At 35.6% G+C, this 21,510-nt stretch overlaps 2 protein-coding genes and 1 long non-coding RNA gene across 3 annotated transcripts; all 3 read left to right on the top strand.

The window, feature by feature from the left end:
• Positions 1-1,104: 1,104 nt before the first annotated feature.
• LOC133720117 (uncharacterized) lies at positions 1,105-4,620 on the top strand. The gene is made up of 2 exons (XR_009851694.1): positions 1,105-1,828; positions 4,019-4,620. It is a non-coding gene; the product is annotated as an uncharacterized LOC133720117 (long non-coding RNA).
• Positions 4,621-7,718: 3,098 nt separating this feature from the next.
• Positions 7,719-8,042, top strand: LOC133722802 (uncharacterized). Its single transcript, XM_062149668.1, has one exon. It carries the CDS (start codon positions 7,719-7,721, stop codon positions 8,040-8,042), a length of 324 nt encoding a protein of 107 aa, XP_062005652.1.
• A 1,006-nt stretch (positions 8,043-9,048) lies between these two features.
• Positions 9,049-11,675, top strand: LOC133721189 (probable proteasome inhibitor). The gene is made up of 10 exons (XM_062147732.1): positions 9,049-9,303; positions 9,404-9,575; positions 9,668-9,802; positions 10,032-10,100; positions 10,434-10,580; positions 10,680-10,711; positions 10,796-10,862; positions 10,945-10,983; positions 11,072-11,146; positions 11,349-11,675. Exons 1-10 carry the CDS (start codon positions 9,129-9,131, stop codon positions 11,419-11,421), a joined length of 984 nt encoding a protein of 327 aa, XP_062003716.1. The 5' UTR covers positions 9,049-9,128; the 3' UTR covers positions 11,422-11,675.
• Positions 11,676-21,510: the final 9,835 nt, after the last annotated feature.

Below are 21,510 nucleotides of genomic sequence, written 5' to 3'. Positions count from 1 at the left end.
CCGTGCTAATGCTCTGGTCTCTTCTCTCTCGAAGTGTCCAAAACTACCTATTATTGTTTCCTGCATGATCGGCATCTCTCCCTATATCTCCCTCTATTCTATTTCACTAAACAATTGCCCTTAAAATATGGTGAACCTGTGCCATGTGGCCCATGTCTCTGATTTCCCAAACACTCCCCTAATGCATAGGTTATAGATTCTAGGTTGTTGTCAATGGTCATGACCAACTCCCTGGAAAGATCCCATATAAGATGATATGTCAACTATATATATATATATTCGAGGATCATGATATATATGCAAACTCGCATATATATGATCTAACCTTGTCATTTTGTTACCTTCGTAGTTTCAGTATTCAGATTTCGGAGCTCCATAGGCGAATGTTTAAACACAGCAACCACATTTTTAGCATGTGGTTATGTTCTATGCAACCACTCACAACACATGCAGTGTCTCTCAAAATTTTTGAGATGTTTTGTCACATATTCATAGACATGAGGTATCTTCTGCTTAATTTGTAGGTGGACAACAACGGCCATGTTGATAGATCGAGATGTAATTAAGATGGGTCATGATTTGATTTAGATTGTCAACAATTTAATTGAGAATACATTCCATAAGTGATGTGAGTAAATTAATTGATATATGAATACGTACTTGGACTTGTGTTTCATATGCATGGTGCAAGGCATCGAATTAACACGAAGGAAATTACAATAATTAATATGTTAACATTAGGAGAAAACTAACAGAAATGATCAAAACAATTCGAAGTTCATGAGCAAATCGATCAACTAATGAAATGATTAAGGCCTAATATATAGAAACATTGATATCCTCATCTTGATTTTCGATACTATATTTATATGTTATAACAATTTTACTGTAACATATAATTATGAGGTAATATCACGTACGTCGCGTCACATTCATTCTCAGATGAAATTTAGTGTTTTTTTTGTGTGTGATTAGTTTCGTTCAATATCTTACATACAACTAATTTCCTCTTGAACACAATTTTATATTATAGAACTACGACCTCTATGATTTTTATGGCAAGAATAATAATAGGGTCATGCGATAGATACACTACAAGAAAAATAGTCTATGACAACATCATATTTACAACATGCTGTAAATGCTCGTTGTCATCTCTAATATTCTACAACATGCGCAGAAAGAGTGTTGTATTAAATTATTTACCACTACATGCGTCATTTGCATGTTGTTAATTTCGTTATCGATAACTCAGTTTGCACGTTGTTGTCTACTTGTTGTCAATTAATGTATCAACAAGTAGGAGTGCATGTTGTTAAATATTTTCAAAACAACAACGTGCAGCTAACGCGGTCGAAACTTTGAGATAAAAGATTAAAAAAAAAAAAAACAAAAGGGCCTGTTGACTAAAGTCAGTAAAAAAAAGAAGCATCAGCTCTCTAAATCCATCATAGACCCAAAACATATAAAATCCTGGGCTTGAAGAATTGAGCTCTGAAGCTCTCACTTCTCAAACCCTAAACCGCCCGAAACGATCGCTTCCCTCCGTCGTCACTCTCAATTGGATCGACGACTTCACTATGGAGCAAGACTGCTTGTCCGGCGTCGCCGCCGTCGAGCACGTCCTGCTTAGCCGACGGCAGGGTCGAGTTTGCCTTTGGCTGAGCTCCTCCAATCCCTCCCGTAGTCCCATACCTCCCAAGCGCCGCCCAGCGTCGGCTACGTCCTTACTAGTTCATCCTCTGCCTCGGCTCCGTCGACCGCGCCACTGACTCCGCCGACCTCGGTTGTCAATCTCTAATGCATTTCCGGCGTTACGGCTACGAAGGTACTTCTTTCTTTCTTCATATTACCTGTTCCACCGTTTCGCACCTTTAATTTCATCATCTAGCTAGGTTCCTATTTCATTCTAATCATCATGTTCTTGTTTGAAAATTGTTTGATGAACTCAGGTTTTAGTCTCGCAGATGCAAAACACTGTTATTCATTCGCTTGTTCATGTTTTGCTTGTTCTTCCTGATTTGGCATTTTGTCGAACACTTGGTGTGCATTGAAAATAAAGATGATTCATGCTAGATAGTGAGTTTTATGTAAAAATTCGATAGTATCACTAAATTGTAATGATTTATAGCCAATATTGCGACTTTCTCAGTGATAAAATATGTTTTGTGTTTCTTCTTGGGAGGATTAGATTTGCATAATGTATAAGGGTTTATTGGTTTCTTGGTTGTTGAGAAATGGTGAGAAAAGAGAACAATATGTCTAGCATGGAAGGTCACCAAGTAAAATATGTTGTAAGAGCATTGCTAAATAGGGATCTACAATTGTGTCACTACTCACTACTGTTTTCAGCAAATGTGGTGTTGATTTTAGAATTAGTATGAACAACACTTATATGATGTCTTAAGGTCGATCAAAAGTGGTTTATATTTGAATTAGTTGTGAGAATTTGTAAAACATATCCTAAATAAGGTACTTAGTAGGATTTTGTGGGTATCTCAGAAAAAGAAGATGAGAACCTGGGTATCTCATACATGTTCCACTGCTATTTGGTTAGTAGATTTCAGAAATAGTTAATTCGTTATACCTAACCATAGACCTCTTTACCAATTTTTTGGTCTGAAAAAGTGATGGCACTATATACATTACTATAATGTTGTTTGAGTGTTAACAGAAACATAAAGCCTTGGTGGTTAGCAAGTGCTATTTTCATACTTTTTTTAAATATTGACATGAGAAAAGAATGCAGCAGGGGATGTGATCTGAAAGCCATAGACACACCAAACCCTACATTAATTATATTATCAAAACAGATTATGCCACCACAAAGACAAAGTAGTTGGTTTTATTGCTTCTGAGGTCATTGCCAGAGAAGGAATTAATTATAGTTTTCAGCAATGTCACAACTTCAAATCAGTGGCACCTACTAAACTGCCAAAGTGATAGCATCCAAGACTCAAATTTGTATGATTGATCCGCTAATATAACCGAGGGAAAATTCATACCCTAAACCAAGGCTAGTTTCCTGATTCCTAAAACAAACTAGGATTTAAGCTATCAAACCTATAACGTGCACTGTGTGTCTATGTGTCTGTCATCTATTGCATTGATTCAGAACCCTTGCTGTAAATTCATTGTTTCTTTTCCAAGTCTTTTTCTGTTCACCATTTCCCTCCTGGTTCTTTGTTTGGATCACATTGTTTCCAACTTCTTATCTCTATGTGTTTGGGCAAGCATACTCTGAATCTATACACCCTTAACCTTGTGATCAAATAAATTTTTATTTAATCTCCTTGAGTTATCATTTTAAAAACCAAGTAGATATTAAACTACTTGAATGGATTCTTCTGTACATATTGATCCTTGAGTTATATGCTTTTTGTCTAAAAGGGATTGGGGGGTTTCCTTTCTGGGCCAAATTCCAACCCCATGAGACAAACAAATAGCTACTTCTTGACTACTCCTCAGCTTATAAAGTCTTTTATTGCTGTCAAAATCTTTATTACTCCTCAAAAATATATGATGTTTCATTATTCTGGCTTTCCTGCTGTGTGTAGTTTTTCATTAAGAGACTCTACAGAACAGGAATGCAATAAGTCAGCCATTCTCAGTCACTGGTATCATGTTGCATAATGAAATTTACAACTATTTATTGAATTTCCTTTTCCTTGATAATCTTTAGAAAGTTCTTATCATTCATATAATGTCCACATAATTTCCTTTTCATTAGTCTTCTTGTACCTTGTTTTACAGAAAAACTACCATCGATTCATGTATCTTGGTTGTTGCACTGAAACTTATTCTACAGATTATTTCAATTAGAATGCATGTATTATTATTTGTGATGACTGTAACTTGTGCTTCTGTATCTGTGTAGTTAATACTTGTCCTTGTCAAAGTGTTAATTAGATTAGAAGGAATAGCAATTGAGTGGTACTGTAGTAGTGGTTCTAAGTTCTAAGTTCTAAGTTCAGAAGGACTAATGTGCCTATGCTATATATGATTTCGTGCCTTCTAGTTTGAGGTACAGTTTCTGTCAAGATGGAGAAACAATGGCTGCAATTTGATAGAGAAAAGGAACAGACAAAGAAGAGGAAAAGAGGTGATGAAGAACAGAAAAAGAAGGGGAAAAAGAAGAGGAGGAAGTGGACCAATCAATGCTCCAAGCAATGATCTTGAAAATAGCAGATGTGCACTTTTGAATTGGAACAATTATGAAGAAGATGAAGTGGTAGCTGAAGGAATGATCTCTTCAACAAATCCAAGTACAAAAGTTCATTGTGTGCCTCTTGGACGAAATTGTTGGAAGGTTTGGGTTGATGTGGTGTTTGATGAGTATCAGACTATGGAAGTGTACAGATTAACCATGGATGCCAAACAACTTGGTGAAGCTATAGGAAGCACTCTTGCATGGCCCAAAAGCTCCATTGAAATGCTTCCTTAGTAGTTGAAGTAGCAGGTACATTTTGCTTTACTAGAGAATTTATGTAGGTCAGGAAGTACCATGCATGTTTTGTCAATGCTGGTGAACAAAGAATCCAGTACTTTGTCATGCATGTTTTGTAAAGAACATATGTATAAGAGAATGTGGCACTCCTAATGAAATGTATATTTTTCATACATGGTTAGTGTACGTGTACTAATATTGGCATGTGAATGTGTTTAAGTAATGGTGAATGTTTATAGAGGTACAGGAAAGCATAGCCCAACAAATTGGGTGCAATAGTATATGCTGAAACGTTGTAACAACGTATGTAATATGACAACATACCATGTATGCTGTCGAAAACTAAAGACAACATGCTGAGAGTGTTGTTAAAACTTACAACATGCACTTGAAACGTTGTTGAAAATTTATGACAACGTGCAGAGCTCATTGTTGAATAATTACAACAACGTGCTTCACCTCTTTTTGACAACATGCAAAGCGCGATGTTAAGGACTCGAGGACTTTTAATGACTCTGGCATCTACAACATGCGCCAAACGTTGTCAAAAGTGATTGACAACGCTAATTGCATGTTGTTAAACATGTTTTTTCTTGTAGTGATATATGCATACGAAACTTGCTCTATATGGATCAAAGTGCATGAGCAACAATGGTATGAAGTCTGTCTGTCTGTACAATAATTATATCTCATTTGATAAGTCATTGATAGATCCAAAACTTAAATTAAAAGTATGCTTTAGCTCTATGAAAATAGCTCCATTATGTTCTAATCTCCTCTTTTGTTACATTCATAATTTCAGATTTCATTCAAGCTCAACATTTATTAAGGCCGATGAATACATATTTAGACCATGATTGCGGACGGGAATTTTAGGACCGAGGGATCATTTATTCTTAAACTGACGCAACTCTTGCACCCGAGAAAAAAATGGATTTGAATTCATCATGTAACTGTGTTCTTGATTGCCGACTTTTTTTTTTTTTTAATTTCAATTAACAGAGGATTATGCGATATATGTCCCTCGTTAGCGGTCATTGCGACTTTGATTGCCGACTTTGATGACTCAAGGTTTATGTTATACCTGTACAACCATAGTCTTGTAATTTAGTTTGAAGTGTTTGATTAATGTTCGTGTATGACAAAACTACATGGGGTTTTTATCATTACAGACTAGACAAATTAAATTCATGTAGGCATTTAGAGTGAAACTATAGCTGTATATCCACAATCGAAGTATTATTTTCTTCTGTTAAAATACTAAAACTAGATTGTTACATTGTTACCTCATCAATCAAATAACATACTTTACGCTTGGAACTTCTTCATAAACACATTTAGTGTGAAACTATAGCTGTATATCCACAATTGAAATATTATTTTCTTCTGTTAAAATACTAAAATTAGATTGTTACATTGTTACCTCATCAATCAAATAACATACTTTACGGTTGGAACTTCTTCATAAACCTAATGGTGTTGTATGAGTTTGATTTTCTCCAAAATCTCACATACGTCTTTTGCATTTTTATGATTTAACTGAGATATTTGTATATATTTGGGTTTTATAGCAAGAATGATGATCTTATATGATATCTATGCTCATCGTATATATATTTGTATGCATGAGCGAAAATGTTGTCAAGCTTAAAGCTTGTACAACAATTATATGTCTTTGGTAGTTTGGTTAAGTCCTCATCCACCCCCACATATGCACTCCACTAGACAATTGGTTCATTGATTGATTCAAAACTGATATAAAACTTGCCCTTTTGTTGCGTTCATAATTTCAGTGTTCGAAGTTCGAGACCTGAACAACTTGGAAATGCGTACATTCCATATCACAGAAACACAAGAAAAAGGAAGTTCTATATAGATCCAACTATCAAAGCAATGGCAAGACGATCAAAAGAAAAGCAAGTAGGATGTTAAGGTTAGAAGGAAACTATGAATAACTAAATTTCACTTCATGTCGCGATGTCACAAAAATAGCTAATATTTTATCAAGCATGTACGCAGGTTGCATCTCACTCGCCTGAGATGACACTAATTTAACACCGTCAAGCTACTTTGTACATATGAAATTGCTAGAAATTCATGGGACCGAGTGACACCACTTGACGTATTTAGTAGATTTGCAAACACATGGGGAATATTCATTTACAAATCAAGATGTCATACAACATTTTTTCAGAATTAGTGGTCGATCTATATACATATCCCATGATCAATATGATACGTTGACAATTTCGATCAGTATGCAAAGCCAATACATGAATGTATGATTTCAGGAAATAGCAAGCATATATCTTTAGCTAGCATGTTCTGTGCAAGCATTCTCAACATAATGTCTAGTAAGAGTACTTATGATGTTCTTAAAATGTTCACAGAAGACATCATGCACCTTCTGTTAATCTTTAGGTTGACACTAAATCCATATAGGAGCTAGTTAGTCAACAACAAGAGAATATATTACATATCTAACAAAGAAAAGAAAAATGGTTACTGAAGAAAGAGTCTAGGTTGTTTTCTTAATTTTGTTTTACCAATTAATTTCTATAATTTTCTTATAACTCTTGCTTTCAAAGAAACATCTAGGAGACAATGATGAAGTCACCTAGATGGTATAGCTACCTAGAAGGCTAGACCTACTAAAACAATGTTTGATCACTCCCCTTGTGATAATGGGGAATTGGGGATTGAAGATTAATGATTTTGCCACCCCAAGCAATGAGGATTAATATTGTAATCCCCAACAAAAAATTGGGAGCACCTTCTGACCATCTTCTATTCCTGAGATTTATAGGAACTGGAGCTGGCCATAGTTAATTTTAATCTGACATTACTTATACTAATCCAACTTAATCTCATATTACAACTTGACATATAAACATGTTGGTGATCTTGTTCCCTTCTTAGTTGTATTCCTAATATTCTAATGCTTACACGTGTAATCTCCCTTCATCTCCCCCGTTCACAGACAACCCCGTTAATTCAAAGTACGCAGAGTGATTATATTATTCCTAGAATCCGACACTAGGGAAATTTCTGATCGAGGCACACAAATATAGGATCTACAGCACCATCTTCCTGTTCAAAATTTCAAGCCCTTATATATATAGTTCCCAAAGGCACCATCTTCATCATCCTCATAACCCCATTGCTTCAGAAACACAAGCTCATCTTCATCCCTCAACAATCCCATCTCCTCAAAATGGCTCAGTTTCTTCTCCTTTGCTTCATCTTAGCAAGTGCTTGTGTGAGTTTAACAATGGCTTCGGCTCCAAGTCCGTACAGTGCACAAGCACCTATGATTAGGAAAATGGGCAAGCACCAGAATGCACCAGCTTTAAGCCCAAGCAATGAGCAATCTCCAAAAGAAGCAGAAGCACCAGAGAGCGGAGACAGTGTGAGTATACTAGAGCAGCAGATCCACCTCAAGAAGCACCACCATGCGGACAGGTCAGTCGCCGGAGGCGGTGTGATTCTCGGAGGGCTTGCCACCACTTTCTTGGTGGCAGTTTTCTGTTACATAAGAGCCACTGCTGCAAGACATAAAAAGCCAGAGATTGGTAGTCCCCAAGTTATTAGCTAGTTTTGTTACTTGTATGTAAATGGGTGTTGATCGATTTGAGGTAATGTTACTGTAAAGAGAATGATAAATCGTAGAATATGATTCTGAAGCCACGTACATTATTAGTGCCTTTGATGATTCGAATTTAAAGAAAAATGAAACAAAAAAGATATAATCTTATGGATCTATGAGATTGATACCAATTACCACAGTTGCAGTCTTGCAGAAAATGAAAGAACTTTGTTTCTGATAATAATAAAGTACGTTTTGGGGCAAAGAACCACACAAAAAAAAAGTATCTTTTCTCTTCACTATAGTGGTAATTTCATTTTTTATCATAATAAGTGGTTGTTTCTTGTTGCAATTTCCTTTAATCATTTTGCAACACCTCAAAGTACCGAGTTTCTAAATTAAACCTTTGCTTACAAGAGACTTATTATCTTAACTCAATATTCTCGTAAATATATATACAAACTCTAAAATATGAGAGCGCTTAGAACCATTCAAAAATTTATAACTACGAAGGAGGAAAAGTAAGTTTTGAAAACATGGTAATAGATTTCAGAACATGTTTCTTTGCATTAATTAAGCAATGCAATGAACAAAAATAATGGACGTGTAAATTGTAATCCAAAACAAACTTTCGGAATACATTTCCAGATTATCGTCTCAAAACCAAATCATCTCTATAATACGTCTCAAAACGATGTTAAGAAAAAGAAAAAAAAAATGCAAACTTAGAACCTTCCACTACAAAGTGTACGTAGCATCATCACAAACCCTGATAAATACGGGTGAGATTACCACCACTTTACCAATTGTTCATCTCACCCTACTTTTTTATTTTATTACTTGTTTAGTTTTCTCATCCTACGTTTTTATCTTGACTTCACAGATTGGGCCTAGTCGGTAGCTTTGTACTATTCAATTCGGATCCTGGTCCGAAAAGAAGTCCCATTTGGGTCGGTTAGTGGGCCAGCATCGCCTATCAGTAACTATATATATCTGAATTGCGAAATTCCCGAAGTCTCTAATTTCCTCCCTCGCAAGAAAGATACAAAACCCACCGAGATCAATCAATCAATTTATCAATCCCAAGCAGAAGCAATGGCGAACGACAAGTCGGTCATGGCCGTCATCCGAGCCGCGCGCCCATCTTTCCGCAACCAAAACGACAAGGTCGCCTTTGCCGTTCACGCTTCCTTCGCCGCCTCCGGCTACGAGTTAATCGCCGCCGGCCGCCCTGCTTTTTCCGAAAACGCCCTCTCCTCTTCCGCAACTGGTACGTCACTCACCCTTTTGAATTGTACTAAACCCTGCTCTGTCCTAAAAACCCTAAACCCTAAATAAATTTTGTGTATTTGGGGTTTTTTTTTTTGTAGAGGAAGTGGGTATTGAGAAATGGAACGAGCTGGAGAACGAGTACGCGTTCGTGTATTTGAACCCGGAAAAGGGTTCGAAGAAGGTTCTGGTGAAGTGTCTTGTGATTGATGGAACATTGAGTGTAGATGCTCTGGCTGATGGGGCTTCTCAGAACGTTCACTGTGAATTTAAGTAGGTTTTTGCTTTGATTCTGTGTTTGTTTTGGAATTGGGTAGTCTTTGAATTCTTGGTTGTTAATTGGGTTTTGGGAATAAATTTTGCAGTGTTGGTGATTATGTGCAAGAAAATGAGGGCAGTAATTACTCATCACAGTTTAAGAACTTGGACACCCTAGTGAAGAATCTCAACGCTCAAGTTTTGTCGAAATTGGAGGGGTCTTCCACACCCAAGCCAACAAGGTAAATTCGGGCCCATCTTGTATCTTATTTTGGTTCTGTTATGGAGTTGTTGCGTTTTAAATCATGGAATGCTAAACATGTTGGTTTCAATATGGATTTGATGAGCTAGACTGCTAGTAAGACTGAGTTAGAACAGTTATCTTGAGATACACAAATTTGCATACCAAAGTTTTTGATTGCTGAATGCGCTGAACGTGCTGCTTTTTATCTGTTTAATTGTTTTTGTTAGGGAAACTGGCAGTTCAGACTTGACTAATATATCAGCAAATGAGCCTGGGCATGGTGCTGGATCTCCAGGGTATCTCTCTTGCTCTCTCTCCCACACATCCACATGCACATTCACACACTAATTTGGTATTGTACTATAGTATAGTATTAAAAAATGCCACCCCATCAATCATGTGAAAATTATGAGGAACTGCAGTTGTTAAAGTATTTTCATAAATAGTTTAATTCTGCTCTGAGATGTTTGTTTGTATGAGGTGTAGTAGCATGATGCTTAAGATTTTTGTTTGTTGTGTACTCATAAAAAAGTTTCTGTTCACGATTTTGTTTTGGAATAACTTGCTTTATGTATCATGCGCAAAAATTCCATAATGTGGTTTACTCTAGATCCTGGCTTGCTTTGCAGAGTTGGATATCGACCTGGGCCTGGTGCTGGAAGGTATCCAGGTGGTGGTGATGATCTTTATCCTGGGGCTGGCGCTGGAATGTATCCTAGGTATCCAGTGGGTGGTAGCGATCTTTATCCTGGACCTGGTGCTGGAATGCCTTCTAGGTATTTTACTTGCAAAATCATTGTGTGGCTGGTCCTTAAAATTTATTCCCATTTGAACTGTTCCATATTGAATACATATTTGTTATGTTTATCTTTCAGGGGTGCTTTTGACGATGGAAGCATGTTTGTTGGTATGTGATCTTCTTAACTTTCAATGTGATGGAAAACAATTTTGTTAAGTTGTTGGGACTAAGTTTATTGTCATGTGAAAATAGGACCCAATGATCGTAGATTTGGGGACGTTGGACAACCTGGGTTTCCGGGGTTTCCTGGAGGACTACCGTGAGTTTTTTGGACCCCTATCTCTCACACATGATATGTATAGTTGATTTTACTGTTCTAACTTTGGGTGTTTTTGGAACAGGGGTATTCGTGATCCTCGGTTTGGTGCTGAAAGACCAGAGTGAGTAGTTTTATACTCTCTTCTCATATCGTGCATGTGTTATACTTGTAATACTGTTCTAAGTTTGGTTGAATCTATTTTGGAACAGTGGTGTTCCTCCAGGTGCTCGCTTTGATCCATATGGGCCGCCTGGGCTTCCTGATTTTGATCCAGATTTTGCAAGGTATATAAAATAGAAAATTTCTTTACGGACATCACTAGTCAATCCGTTTGGTAGTTCATTGAATCCCATTTCACCTTTTTTAGCAAAACTGATGGAGTTGTAAATGGGTTCAACCTTTTCTGGTTTCCACGCCAAAATATATATCAGGTTTCAGACTTGACCAAGCATATAATAATATTTTTACCGTATCTATTTGTTACAGGCGCCCACAGGGGCCAGGAAGCAGGATCCACCCTGACTTGGAGCAACCCGGGAGTGGTTCGGACTATATCTAGAAGCTACTGACGGCCTGACGCTATCTGAGAGAACTTAAGAAGTGTAGTAATATGTTTAGCTTAATCTCTTTTTGTGTGAGCTCTTTTGTTGTTGACGTAAGAATCAGTTAGATTTCAACAAACATATGGGTTCTGGTTCGTGATGTAAATGGTGTGTTCAACTCATGTAAAGCTTTTTGGCTCATCAGGCGCTTCATTTGATCTGTAGGATTTCAGTTTTCAAGTTATGATCAGTACTTTCTATCTGGGCTCTATTTCATAAATTATTATAGTTTAGTTTCCTTGACTATTAAGTAGCAATTGCTCACATTTTTCATGTTCAACCCTTTCTATCACGCAAAGCATACCGGAAAATGATTGCCAATACCTAGTTGATTTATAAAAAGCACACTCTTTTGGCAAAGGTTGTCTCAATTTCTTTCTAGTAAATTAATATTGTAGTCTCTCAACACTTAAAAGCTATAAGCTCTGTTAGTTTCATTCTGTATAGTTAAATCCTTGTGCAATTTCCTGGAAACTTTCATTGCGAAGGGTGCAACAACTCACACAATAATGCCACTTCCTTTCACTTTCTAAACAAGGACATGATAATAATGCAAATATGAACAGTAATGAAACACACAAAGATCCAAAAATTGTCATGGACTTGTATTCTAGAGGGTTAAAATAGGAGGGTCCCAATTTGACTCACCGCCTCGAAGACTTATTGAGAGAGAAGCTTCTATGCAATTCCAGATAATCTCACCCCGTGGAGACGTAAGAAACTTGAGAAGCGTGTGGTGTATACATGACTACATCATGAGTGCCCAGCCTCTACTCTAGAAGCCCATCATTTCCACCATACTTTTTAATCAATTTAATCCAGCTTAACCAATATAAACAGAAGAATGCCAACCCTCCTTCTAGATTGACAAAGACCTGTAACTATTGCTTATATAATAAAGGAAAACCATCATTGTTTATCTTGTATATATATTTCTATGGTGAGTATGGTCTGATATTTATATAGTTCTAAATCAACCACTACTACCTAAGTAACCCAGATAGAGATCAGATATGGGTGTCTCCAATTCCAGTAGCTCTTTGCTAGCTTTGGTGATTCTTCTAGTTGCTTGTGCATCAGAGAAGTCTTTAGCTGTTGAAGCTAGGCCACTTTCCCTCTTTTCACAACAAGGTAAGAACTACGGCACAAAATTAAGCAACCCAAAATTGATTTGTAGAACTAATTAAGACTATGTTCTGTGTTGTAGGATATTCAAAGGTATTTGGAACCCTTGGGATAGCTTGTGAGTGTTGTGATGGAGTTGGAGGTGAATGCAAAAGTAGGTGGACTGGTTCTTGCAGTAGCCTCAAATGTCTTCCTTGGAAGCAACATAATTTGAAACTGAATTAAGCACAAGTCATTTTCTTTGGTCTTTTGCTTTCTCTTCTTCTCTTAACTTTGTAAATACCTATATGCAGATATATGTTATATAGAGTTTTTGCCTTCTTAATGTTTTTTCCCTTCCTGGGGTTTACATATCCTGTGTTATTGGTTATTATTAATGAAGGTTGAGTAACTATAATAAGTTGAAATTCTGATGCTGATGGAACAGGAATGTTTCATGATTGTCTGGTTGAGTTATTTAAGCTTCAAGCTTTTCTGAACTATATCCTAGATTCCTAGATAAATTGATACTGGTCAGGATGAAAAGATGAGCTAATATGTTCTCTTATCATCAAGCCTTGTTCCCAGTGTTGAATCCATCTACAGAAGCCAAGATTGAATATATGGGTTTTCACATTGAGAGAGAATGCAAAACTGAAAATGTCGAGGCTAAAGTTTCTTAAGTGGGATGACTTGGTAGTTGGTCTCCTCCTCTTTGAATGAAACTTGACCTTACAGACTCCTTATCATAAGTTGCCATGTGCTATAATTCTATGAACGCATAGAGTGGGTTAACACTTACCACACACATAAAAGCAGGACCTCCACTCAATTGAACAAATAATTGTCCTAAGAATTCTGATTACAATTCTGATATTTCGATAGACTTCATACCAGTTAGGTCAAGTTTGATATAACTTGATTTCAATCATAAAATAAACTGTATGTAAAAACTAAATTTTATCAAATATTTTTTACAAAGTATAAACTTTGCTAAACTGAACTTTATTCAGACTCATATATACTTGGTAATGTTTCACTGAACAAATATCTGTTAAAGAGTTCATTTTCCATAGCCCAAACAAAAAAAGATAATTTTAGAAGGCTTTGTTCATAAGCACTTTCTTGGTCAGTGTAGAGAGCTCTACACATGGTGCTAAATAGGCCCTTCATTTTTTCTTTTACACATGAATCAAAACATTTTTGAAACGAGGAGGTTCATAAAACTAGACTCTTGGTTTGTGAATCGTGATGGTCTAAAATATCCTATGCAATAAACTTTAAACCTTTACAAAGTAATATGAATTCTAACATTAAGGTTTATAATTTACTCGTCTCCAATATTTCGGATCTAAATTATAGGCTTGCCCATCCAAATAATATTATTCATCGAGCTTGTTTATTGATTCCTCACATTAACCCTTTCTCCACTCTACTTATGGTCTAGAACAAAGTTTCAAATGCACTCCAAGTTTTAGACCTTAGACGCCCAAAATGTTTTTGTAATAGACTTTTTTTTTTTTTTTTTATCAATTAAATAGAGGATTAGGCGATATTAGTTCCTCTGCGACAGCCGATATGGGGTGACCGGCACCCACCCACAATCTCGAAAGAAAGGGGGCCATCGCAACCGGGCCATGTTTTTGTAATAGACTAGACCCCTTGATCCCTTGATGGCTTCAGGCACCGTGAGTTCATTGCAAAAGAGAATAATACAATCTGTAATGACTGGGAGCCATTTCAAATACCCCACTACTAACTAGGCCGAAGCATTTAAGTTTTTTGGTCTGAACTAGGCCCAAGTTCAAAGTAATGTTTGAGGGGCTGTTCGACCTCCAGTATTTCGAGTAATCTATCTTTTCTATTCTTAGCAAAACATAATGAAAACAATCTCGATCACTGCCTATCTTAATTTGTGCTAAAATTGAAAACAGTGGCTTTGGTAGGAAACAAAGTGACCTGGAGTTGAGTCATGAATGCACAAACTGATGACTGATGACTAAACCGTTGATGCGAATGTTCATAAGTGTGACACCTTCAAGTGCTATGAACTTGTACAGTGTGATAAGCAAGACATTTCAGAGGCACCGTTGCTTTTCTAGATTTGATGTTATTCTACCGATGTTTCGCTTTGGATACTTCCAAGCGAAAAAAAAAAAAATATAGGATCCATGTTTCCATAATAAAAGGAAAAATTGACGGTTAAAAGAAGATTTAGAGTCGTGAGAAATAAACGATCGAGCTAAAATCATTCTTACTTTATGCTGATTGATATCTAACTTTAGACAAATCCATCATCAACTTGCATAAGACGCTTTGAAGAGTTTCGACGAATCGACCACAACTCTAAGAAATGTTTGGAAAAGATCATTTGCGACACAAAAATAATAATAATTTGAAGCTCAATTTTTTTCCTTTTTTTTTTTTTTTGGAGTATAACAATAAAGCCTTAAGAAACATGCTGAAATCAAAACTAGGCCCAACTATGAAGTTTGAGAATTTGCTCTCTTTTTTTCTTTCCTTTTCCCCCATTCCCCTCTCTATTTTCTTTCTTTTTTCCCTCTTCCTTTCTGTTCGTAGCAAACTAGCACAACATAATGAAAAGCACAATATCAAACCATTCCCTGTCTCTGTGTACAAAAAACAAAAGAATACCAAAAGCATGGCCTGTCATTATCTAGGTAGGAAACAGAATGACTTGGAATTGAGTCATGAGTTCACAAAGTTATGACTGATGATAAATATGTTTTGATACAAATGCTCATAATTGAAGGGTGACATGCTTCAAGTTCTATGAACCTGTACAATGTGATGATGAGCAAGACGTTTGAGAGTAGCTCTTGCTTTTCTTATGAAATTTAGTCGTCTGTGCTTTAAAAATGTGATTGTGTTATTCTATGAAAGTTTTGCTTTAGAAATTACGGGTTAAAGTATAAAAGATAGAAATCTAGTTTTGAATAGCTTGTCATGATGCATTGATGCTATATTGAAAATTAGCAATAGATCAATTAAATGTACTTAAGCATGAGCGGAGGGATGGGATTGGAAAGAAAATAAATTTGAGAGGAGACTGATTTGCAATACGTGAAAAATGAGTGTTTGATAAATTAAAAATTTGTGTCCGCACCATCAAGAAGTGTGATTGCTGATTTTGGTATGTACTTGAATATGTTAAAAAAAAATACATTGGTTACTTTTTGAACTGAAACAGAGTGATCACTTGGAATAAGATGACTCATATTATGATTTTTTTAGCCATCTTTCCACTCTTATTGGACTAGTAATGAAATTGAACAAATACAGCCATGTTTTCACTCTTATTGGACTAGTAAACAAGTGATTGTAAAAAAACGACTTATAAACCTTCACAGAAGAAATTGGAGGAGAACAACTACATAGTACGCGGAAGAGAAGAGACTTGTTACAAATTGGAAATCAATATCAATACTGTCAAGAGTGTGATGATTGAGTTTAGTATGCACTCAAGAATGTTAATTAACGCAAGAATCATGCGGACTAACGTTCTTCTTCTTCTTTGTTTGTTATTGTGGTGTATGGGAGGTTGCTCCTCAGCTAAAAGTCGACTTTTCAGCAAAGAATAAAAGCATCTAGGTATGTATTAAGCTTTTTATTTTCTATAGTACGTCTTTTTTTAATTTGAAAAAAAAAATTATAAACTAGCACTCTTTGGTCTAGTAACCATAAGTATCAAGGCAAATGAACAAGACAGATTTTGCGGTATGTGAAAAATGAGTTATTCTGATAAATTAAAATTTCATGTCGTCACCGCCAAAGAGTGTGGTAGCTGAATTTAGTATGCACTTCATGATGTTAAAAATACATTGTTTACTGTTTGAAATGAAACACAATGATCCCTTGGAATAAGATGACTCCTACTATAAAAATTTAACAAACAAAAAGATTAGTTGTAATGAAATTGGTAGAGCCATCTTTTCACTCTTATTTTGGACTAGTAGACAAATTATTGTAAAAAACGATTTATACAAGAAATTGGAGGTGCATGAGAGACATATACAGCCATACAGGGTACCTGCAGAATTGGAAAGACTTGTGACAAAATGAAAATCAATATCAACACTGTCAAGGAGTGTGATAACTGATAAATGAGTTAGTACGCACTCCAGAATGTTAATAAACGCAAGGATCATCAATCATGTGCACTAACACTGTTCTTCTTCTTTATTTGTTATTGTGGTGTTAGGGAGGCCGCTCCTATCCTATCAGTAGAGACTTTTCAGCCTAGAAGACAAGCATCTATGTATGTGTTAAATTTTTCTTTTTAATAGTATTTTTGAAAAAAAAAATTATAAAGCATTACCTTTTGGGTTTAGTAACCGTAAGTATCAAAACAAATAAACAATGAACTTGTCTAGAGAAATAGTTAAGCCATACTGAATTGCGTCAGGTCTATCACTAAGCTTGTTACCATATATCTTTGCTTCACGATTTATGTCCATAATAGAGCATCCGAGTTCCCAAACTCCACAGCCTCTCTGCTCTGCTAGGAAGTTCACGTTTTTTCCATCTTCTCTTGAAACAACACACTTTCCAAAGGAACAAAATTTAACGCAAAACCAATGCACTGAAACTAATTACATAGTGGAGCCAAATCCCAAAATTGGAGGTTACCGAAAAAGCACACGCGAGCCTCGCTAGGGCTTCGCGCAAGGTGATATCATGCATCGATCGTCTTCATGTTGTTAACGTGGGTCTTTTGGACTCTTGCACTTTTTCTCTGCCCTTCTGTTCTTATCCTTGGCATCCAAAACTGATAGGTTCAGAGAAAGGGCATGCGTTTTGCGATTGTTCTCCTCCTCAGAGTTGTTCTTCTTCTTCTTCTTATTTCTGGTCAGTATATTAATCATAAGTTGGGTGTTGTTAAGATCTGATCCACATCTCTTATCCCTAATTAGTTTATGAAAAGCACTGAGCCTTTCTGCCTTTTTGACTAAATTCGAGGACTGAGGGACCCTTTCTTGATTAGATTTTAATCGAAATGCACAGGGCAGTTCTATTTTCAATATTTTGCGATGGAAATAAGCGAGACTTGTGATTTTAAATGCCCTCACGTTTATGATAAACCAGCTTAAGTACTATCCGTCTATTATATATGGGTTAGAGAGAGTCTTACGTACGTTAGATAACCAATCAGACATTAACATGAGTGTATTTTGAGTATTGCACTTTTAAAAAGTAGGGACCGTTTTAGAAAATGAAGAAAAGTTTCTTTTTTCTGATTGGCTTGCCTAAAGCCACATGGTAGGAAAAGAATTCCTCTATGGGTTATAGTCGATCGGCCGGTATGAAATATATGTTAAGGCTATCACCTATATGGATAAATGGAATATATGTTAGGGCTATAATTTATATGAATAGGTGTAAGAACTTTTTTAATAGAGGAGTGGTAAACTCAAATGTTTAATTTATACTTTTATAGAATCTACAAGCACTTGAGTTTACTTGATAATGTACATATGTGTTGATAATGGTTTTGTGTTTTCATAATTTAAACATGAGATGAGATATTTACAAAATTATATTAAGTCGATACATTAATAAATTTTCCTACAAATCTCATTTGTTTTTTTATAGAAATTTCATCATTGTTCTCTTGATTGTTGCTTTTGTTCCTTAGAAAAATAGAGAAAATCTGTCTGTAATACAATGCCTCTGAGTAGCTAGAAAGATTTTTAAGATGCAACAGGCAGCACGAGAAAATGGTAATTTAAGAGTTTTTTTTTTTTTTTTTTTTCCTTTTTCCAATTTCATCGAGTTAAAAAAAGAAAATCCGAGCTCAATGACGAATAAGTGGAAATGGTTGTATCCACAGAGAGTGTTCTACTTGGACAAGTAAGAAACCAAAAGGCAAAAACGGAAGAAAATAAAATAAAACTGAATTTCCAGTAAAATTGTGTTTTTAAGAATAGACTTAAGTGCAAACATGAACTAAGATGTGACTTTTTTTACCTCCTTGGCACATTTAAGCCACAAATAGGCATTTCATAAAACCTGCCTAACCAGAAGACTGGAAATCTATGAACTTTAATTATCAATTCCAACACGAGGATTCGATGAATAAATATATTATGTTTTTTTCATTAAAAACGTATTTGAGAAGAATTTATTTATTTTAGTATGTGGTTTTGGTCACCACCTCATTATCTCGTGAGATGATGAGATGTAGGGGATGTCGATATCTCATTATCTCGTAAGTTCGGGTGAGAATTTTTGTTTATGGGAAGTGGGTGAGACCTAGAACAAGTAATATCAGGGGTTAATAATAATTCCATATTTGATTAGATTTTATCATATTACCTTATTCGTCTAGATTGATTTCCTTATGGAAATGCAGAGTGACACTGGAAGTTTATGTATAGTATTATAGTCTTTACTTTTTAATCCTAAATAATTATTTATGTTTTCATAATGCATGGTCAAATAAAATTCATAAACTCTTTCAAATGATCAAATCAGAGCACTCATTCTTACGGGATAATTCCTACTTCCTACTAGCATCACATTGGACTGAAAATCCAAGTAAACAAAATAGAACTCTGAACAATATTTGTTAAATATTACTACGATGATTTGTTTATTCAATTTTTTTTTTTTTTTTGGAGTTGAATGGTTTTAGACTTTATTGATAACTGATAAAAAAATTAAGGAGTACATTTTTCAGAATCAATTACATCTTGAATAAAGGATGGAGTATTAGACCAAAAGAACACTTGGTCAAACTCAGCAGCAAACGCTGCCAACGTATGTGCAGCTTTATTAGCCTCCCTTCTAGCATGAACTGAACTTGATGTCCTGCATCTAAATCTAGTTTGATTTATAGATCTACTTTTGAAACAAAACATTTCAACATTTTCTTAATTTATAAGCTTGATGACTAGTTTTTTATTGTTACCCATATCTATCTCTCTTGTTTCGATCAGTCGTATTTATTTTTCTTGGTTAGTGACCAGAATCAGTAAGTTTTCTTGCTATTGGGCCTGCTGCAGCAGCAAGCACTGCTTTGGGTGTGCGCAAATGGCGCCAAGGTGAGTGGAGCTTGGAGAAGCGGCTAAAGCCTAGCTTGGCGGTGATACCTCCTGAATTTCATCTTGGTGAACTTGTGGATGTCACAGTTACTATTGGGAAGACTCCGAAGAAGAAGGGTCGCAAGAACAAGCCCAAGGGTCATGATGGAGAATTGGATAGTAGGAATACCAACCTGAGGCCGAGGTTGTTAGATGCTATAGACTCTAATGCAGGTACTATTTCCGACCCTAAGGGGACAGAGGAAGTACTTGTTTAGGGTTCAATCAAAACAAGACATTCTGGACTCAAGCTTTTGCAGTAGGGGTAATTTCTATATGTTTTTCTAAGACGTTTCTAGTTGATATTTGTACCACAATTGCGTGTTTGGTAAATTAGAGCATCTTTAGCAATGCTAGCCATTTTTGAGTCAAATTTGAGCTAAAGTAGCTAAAAAGTTATTTTAGCTAGCCACTTTAGAATTACATCTGCATCAATGCTCTTTATTTTAGCTAGTTTTGAATTTATATTATTTTTTAAATGAAGCTTAAATAGTTTAAATGTATTTATAAATTACATAAAATAACTTTATTATAGAGAGCCTCATCCCGCTCTCTATATTTAGGAGCGAGATAGCTAAAAGTTATAATAGAGAGCCACTTAGGAGTCTGGTGCAGCTGCTAAAATAGATAAAAAGCTAAACATGCTCTCCAAAATAGCTAAGAAGCCAAAATAGAGAGTCTGCTAAATATGCTCTTAGACTAGATGAATATGTTTTTTCCTTAGAGGGCGAGATTATTCTTGCGTAGTCTTAGGCTTGTTTGTTCAGTGAGCGTCCCTTTAAACCTTAATAAGTTTAGCCGTGGCTTAGATAGGTTTATTCGGTTTGTCCCGGAACCTAATGTAAGTTCTATTAGACTCTGGCATGTTTCATGGTTGATTATTAATAAAATCAACCCTATTAAAAAAAAAATCAGTAAGTTTTTGTTAAAAATTAAAATCACTTAATTCTTTATTCTATCATAAAAACAAAAATAATTACAGGCGAAAAGATCTGTAGGGTGTGGATCATCCCACGTGGCATAAAATTGAACCATCTACACCATGCGGCGATCCTCAGTGGTACTAAATACCTGCTATGTCTATTGTCCCATCTCCCATGAATGACTCGGTGGCCCCTTGATTTCATCATCATCTAGTTTGATTAGAAATTCAAACCATTGAAAACCTTGTCCTTTACACCAACAAACAAATTTGGATTCAAAGAAAATTGACTCACTGTATTTGAGCTTCAAACTCTCTTATCCAAAACATTGATTGAATCATAATGGAATATTGTTTCAACGATGTTGTTTGTTAAGATGATATTTCGAGCATAAAAGTTTTCTGGATTAGAGAAGTCATGATTAAAGCATTTAGTTTTGATATTTTGGGTGAAAATTTCGGATAGAAAGTTCGGACACGTGAAAGTATTGAACATAATTTGTTGAAAATATAACGCATCAAATCAATCTATGAAATGATTTATAAGAATTTTTAACAATGTCAAACTTCCATTTTTTTAGGTAATTTGTCTTGGTTTGTTATCAAACTGTAGAGGCCGACACAATGTTTAACGTGTTAACCGAATCTGACAAAGAACAAGTAAAACTACTTTAGGTAATACAACACGTATGTAACTATGTAAGAACATATATAACTTCTCAACTAATTTGAAGCATCCAATGAGAAATCATTTACAAAATATCAACTTTACTGAATGTAGGTGATTAACGTAAAAAATTTACTTTATCAAATATTTACCTCTTTATTGAATGATTGCATCGATATGTAATATGATTTTGTCACGACATAGTATGACGTGTGATTCCAGTAAAATACAATCTAAACCGTAAGAGAAT

Source organism: Rosa rugosa, chromosome 7 (assembly GCF_958449725.1).
Source record: "Rosa rugosa chromosome 7, drRosRugo1.1, whole genome shotgun sequence".
Lineage (NCBI taxonomy): Eukaryota > Viridiplantae > Streptophyta > Magnoliopsida > Rosales > Rosaceae > Rosa > Rosa rugosa.
The sequence above is the reverse complement of the archived record's forward strand: the minus strand, read 5'-3'. Positions and strand labels throughout refer to the sequence as shown.

Bases quoted from the DNA above. Each gene is read 5' to 3' on its own strand.
- LOC133721189 (XM_062147732.1), top strand. From the start codon at position 9,129: ATGGCGAACGACAAGTCGGTCATGGCCGTCATCCGAGCCGCGCGCCCA. The intron at 9,304-9,403 runs GTACGTCACTCA...TTTTTTTTGTAG, and splicing joins CCTCTCCTCTTCCGCAACTG to AGGAAGTGGGTATTGAGAAA. The intron at 10,581-10,679 runs GTATTTTACTTG...TTTATCTTTCAG, and splicing joins GGTGCTGGAATGCCTTCTAG to GGGTGCTTTTGACGATGGAA.
- LOC133722802 (XM_062149668.1), top strand. From the start codon at position 7,719: ATGGCTTCGGCTCCAAGTCCGTACAGTGCACAAGCACCTATGATTAGG.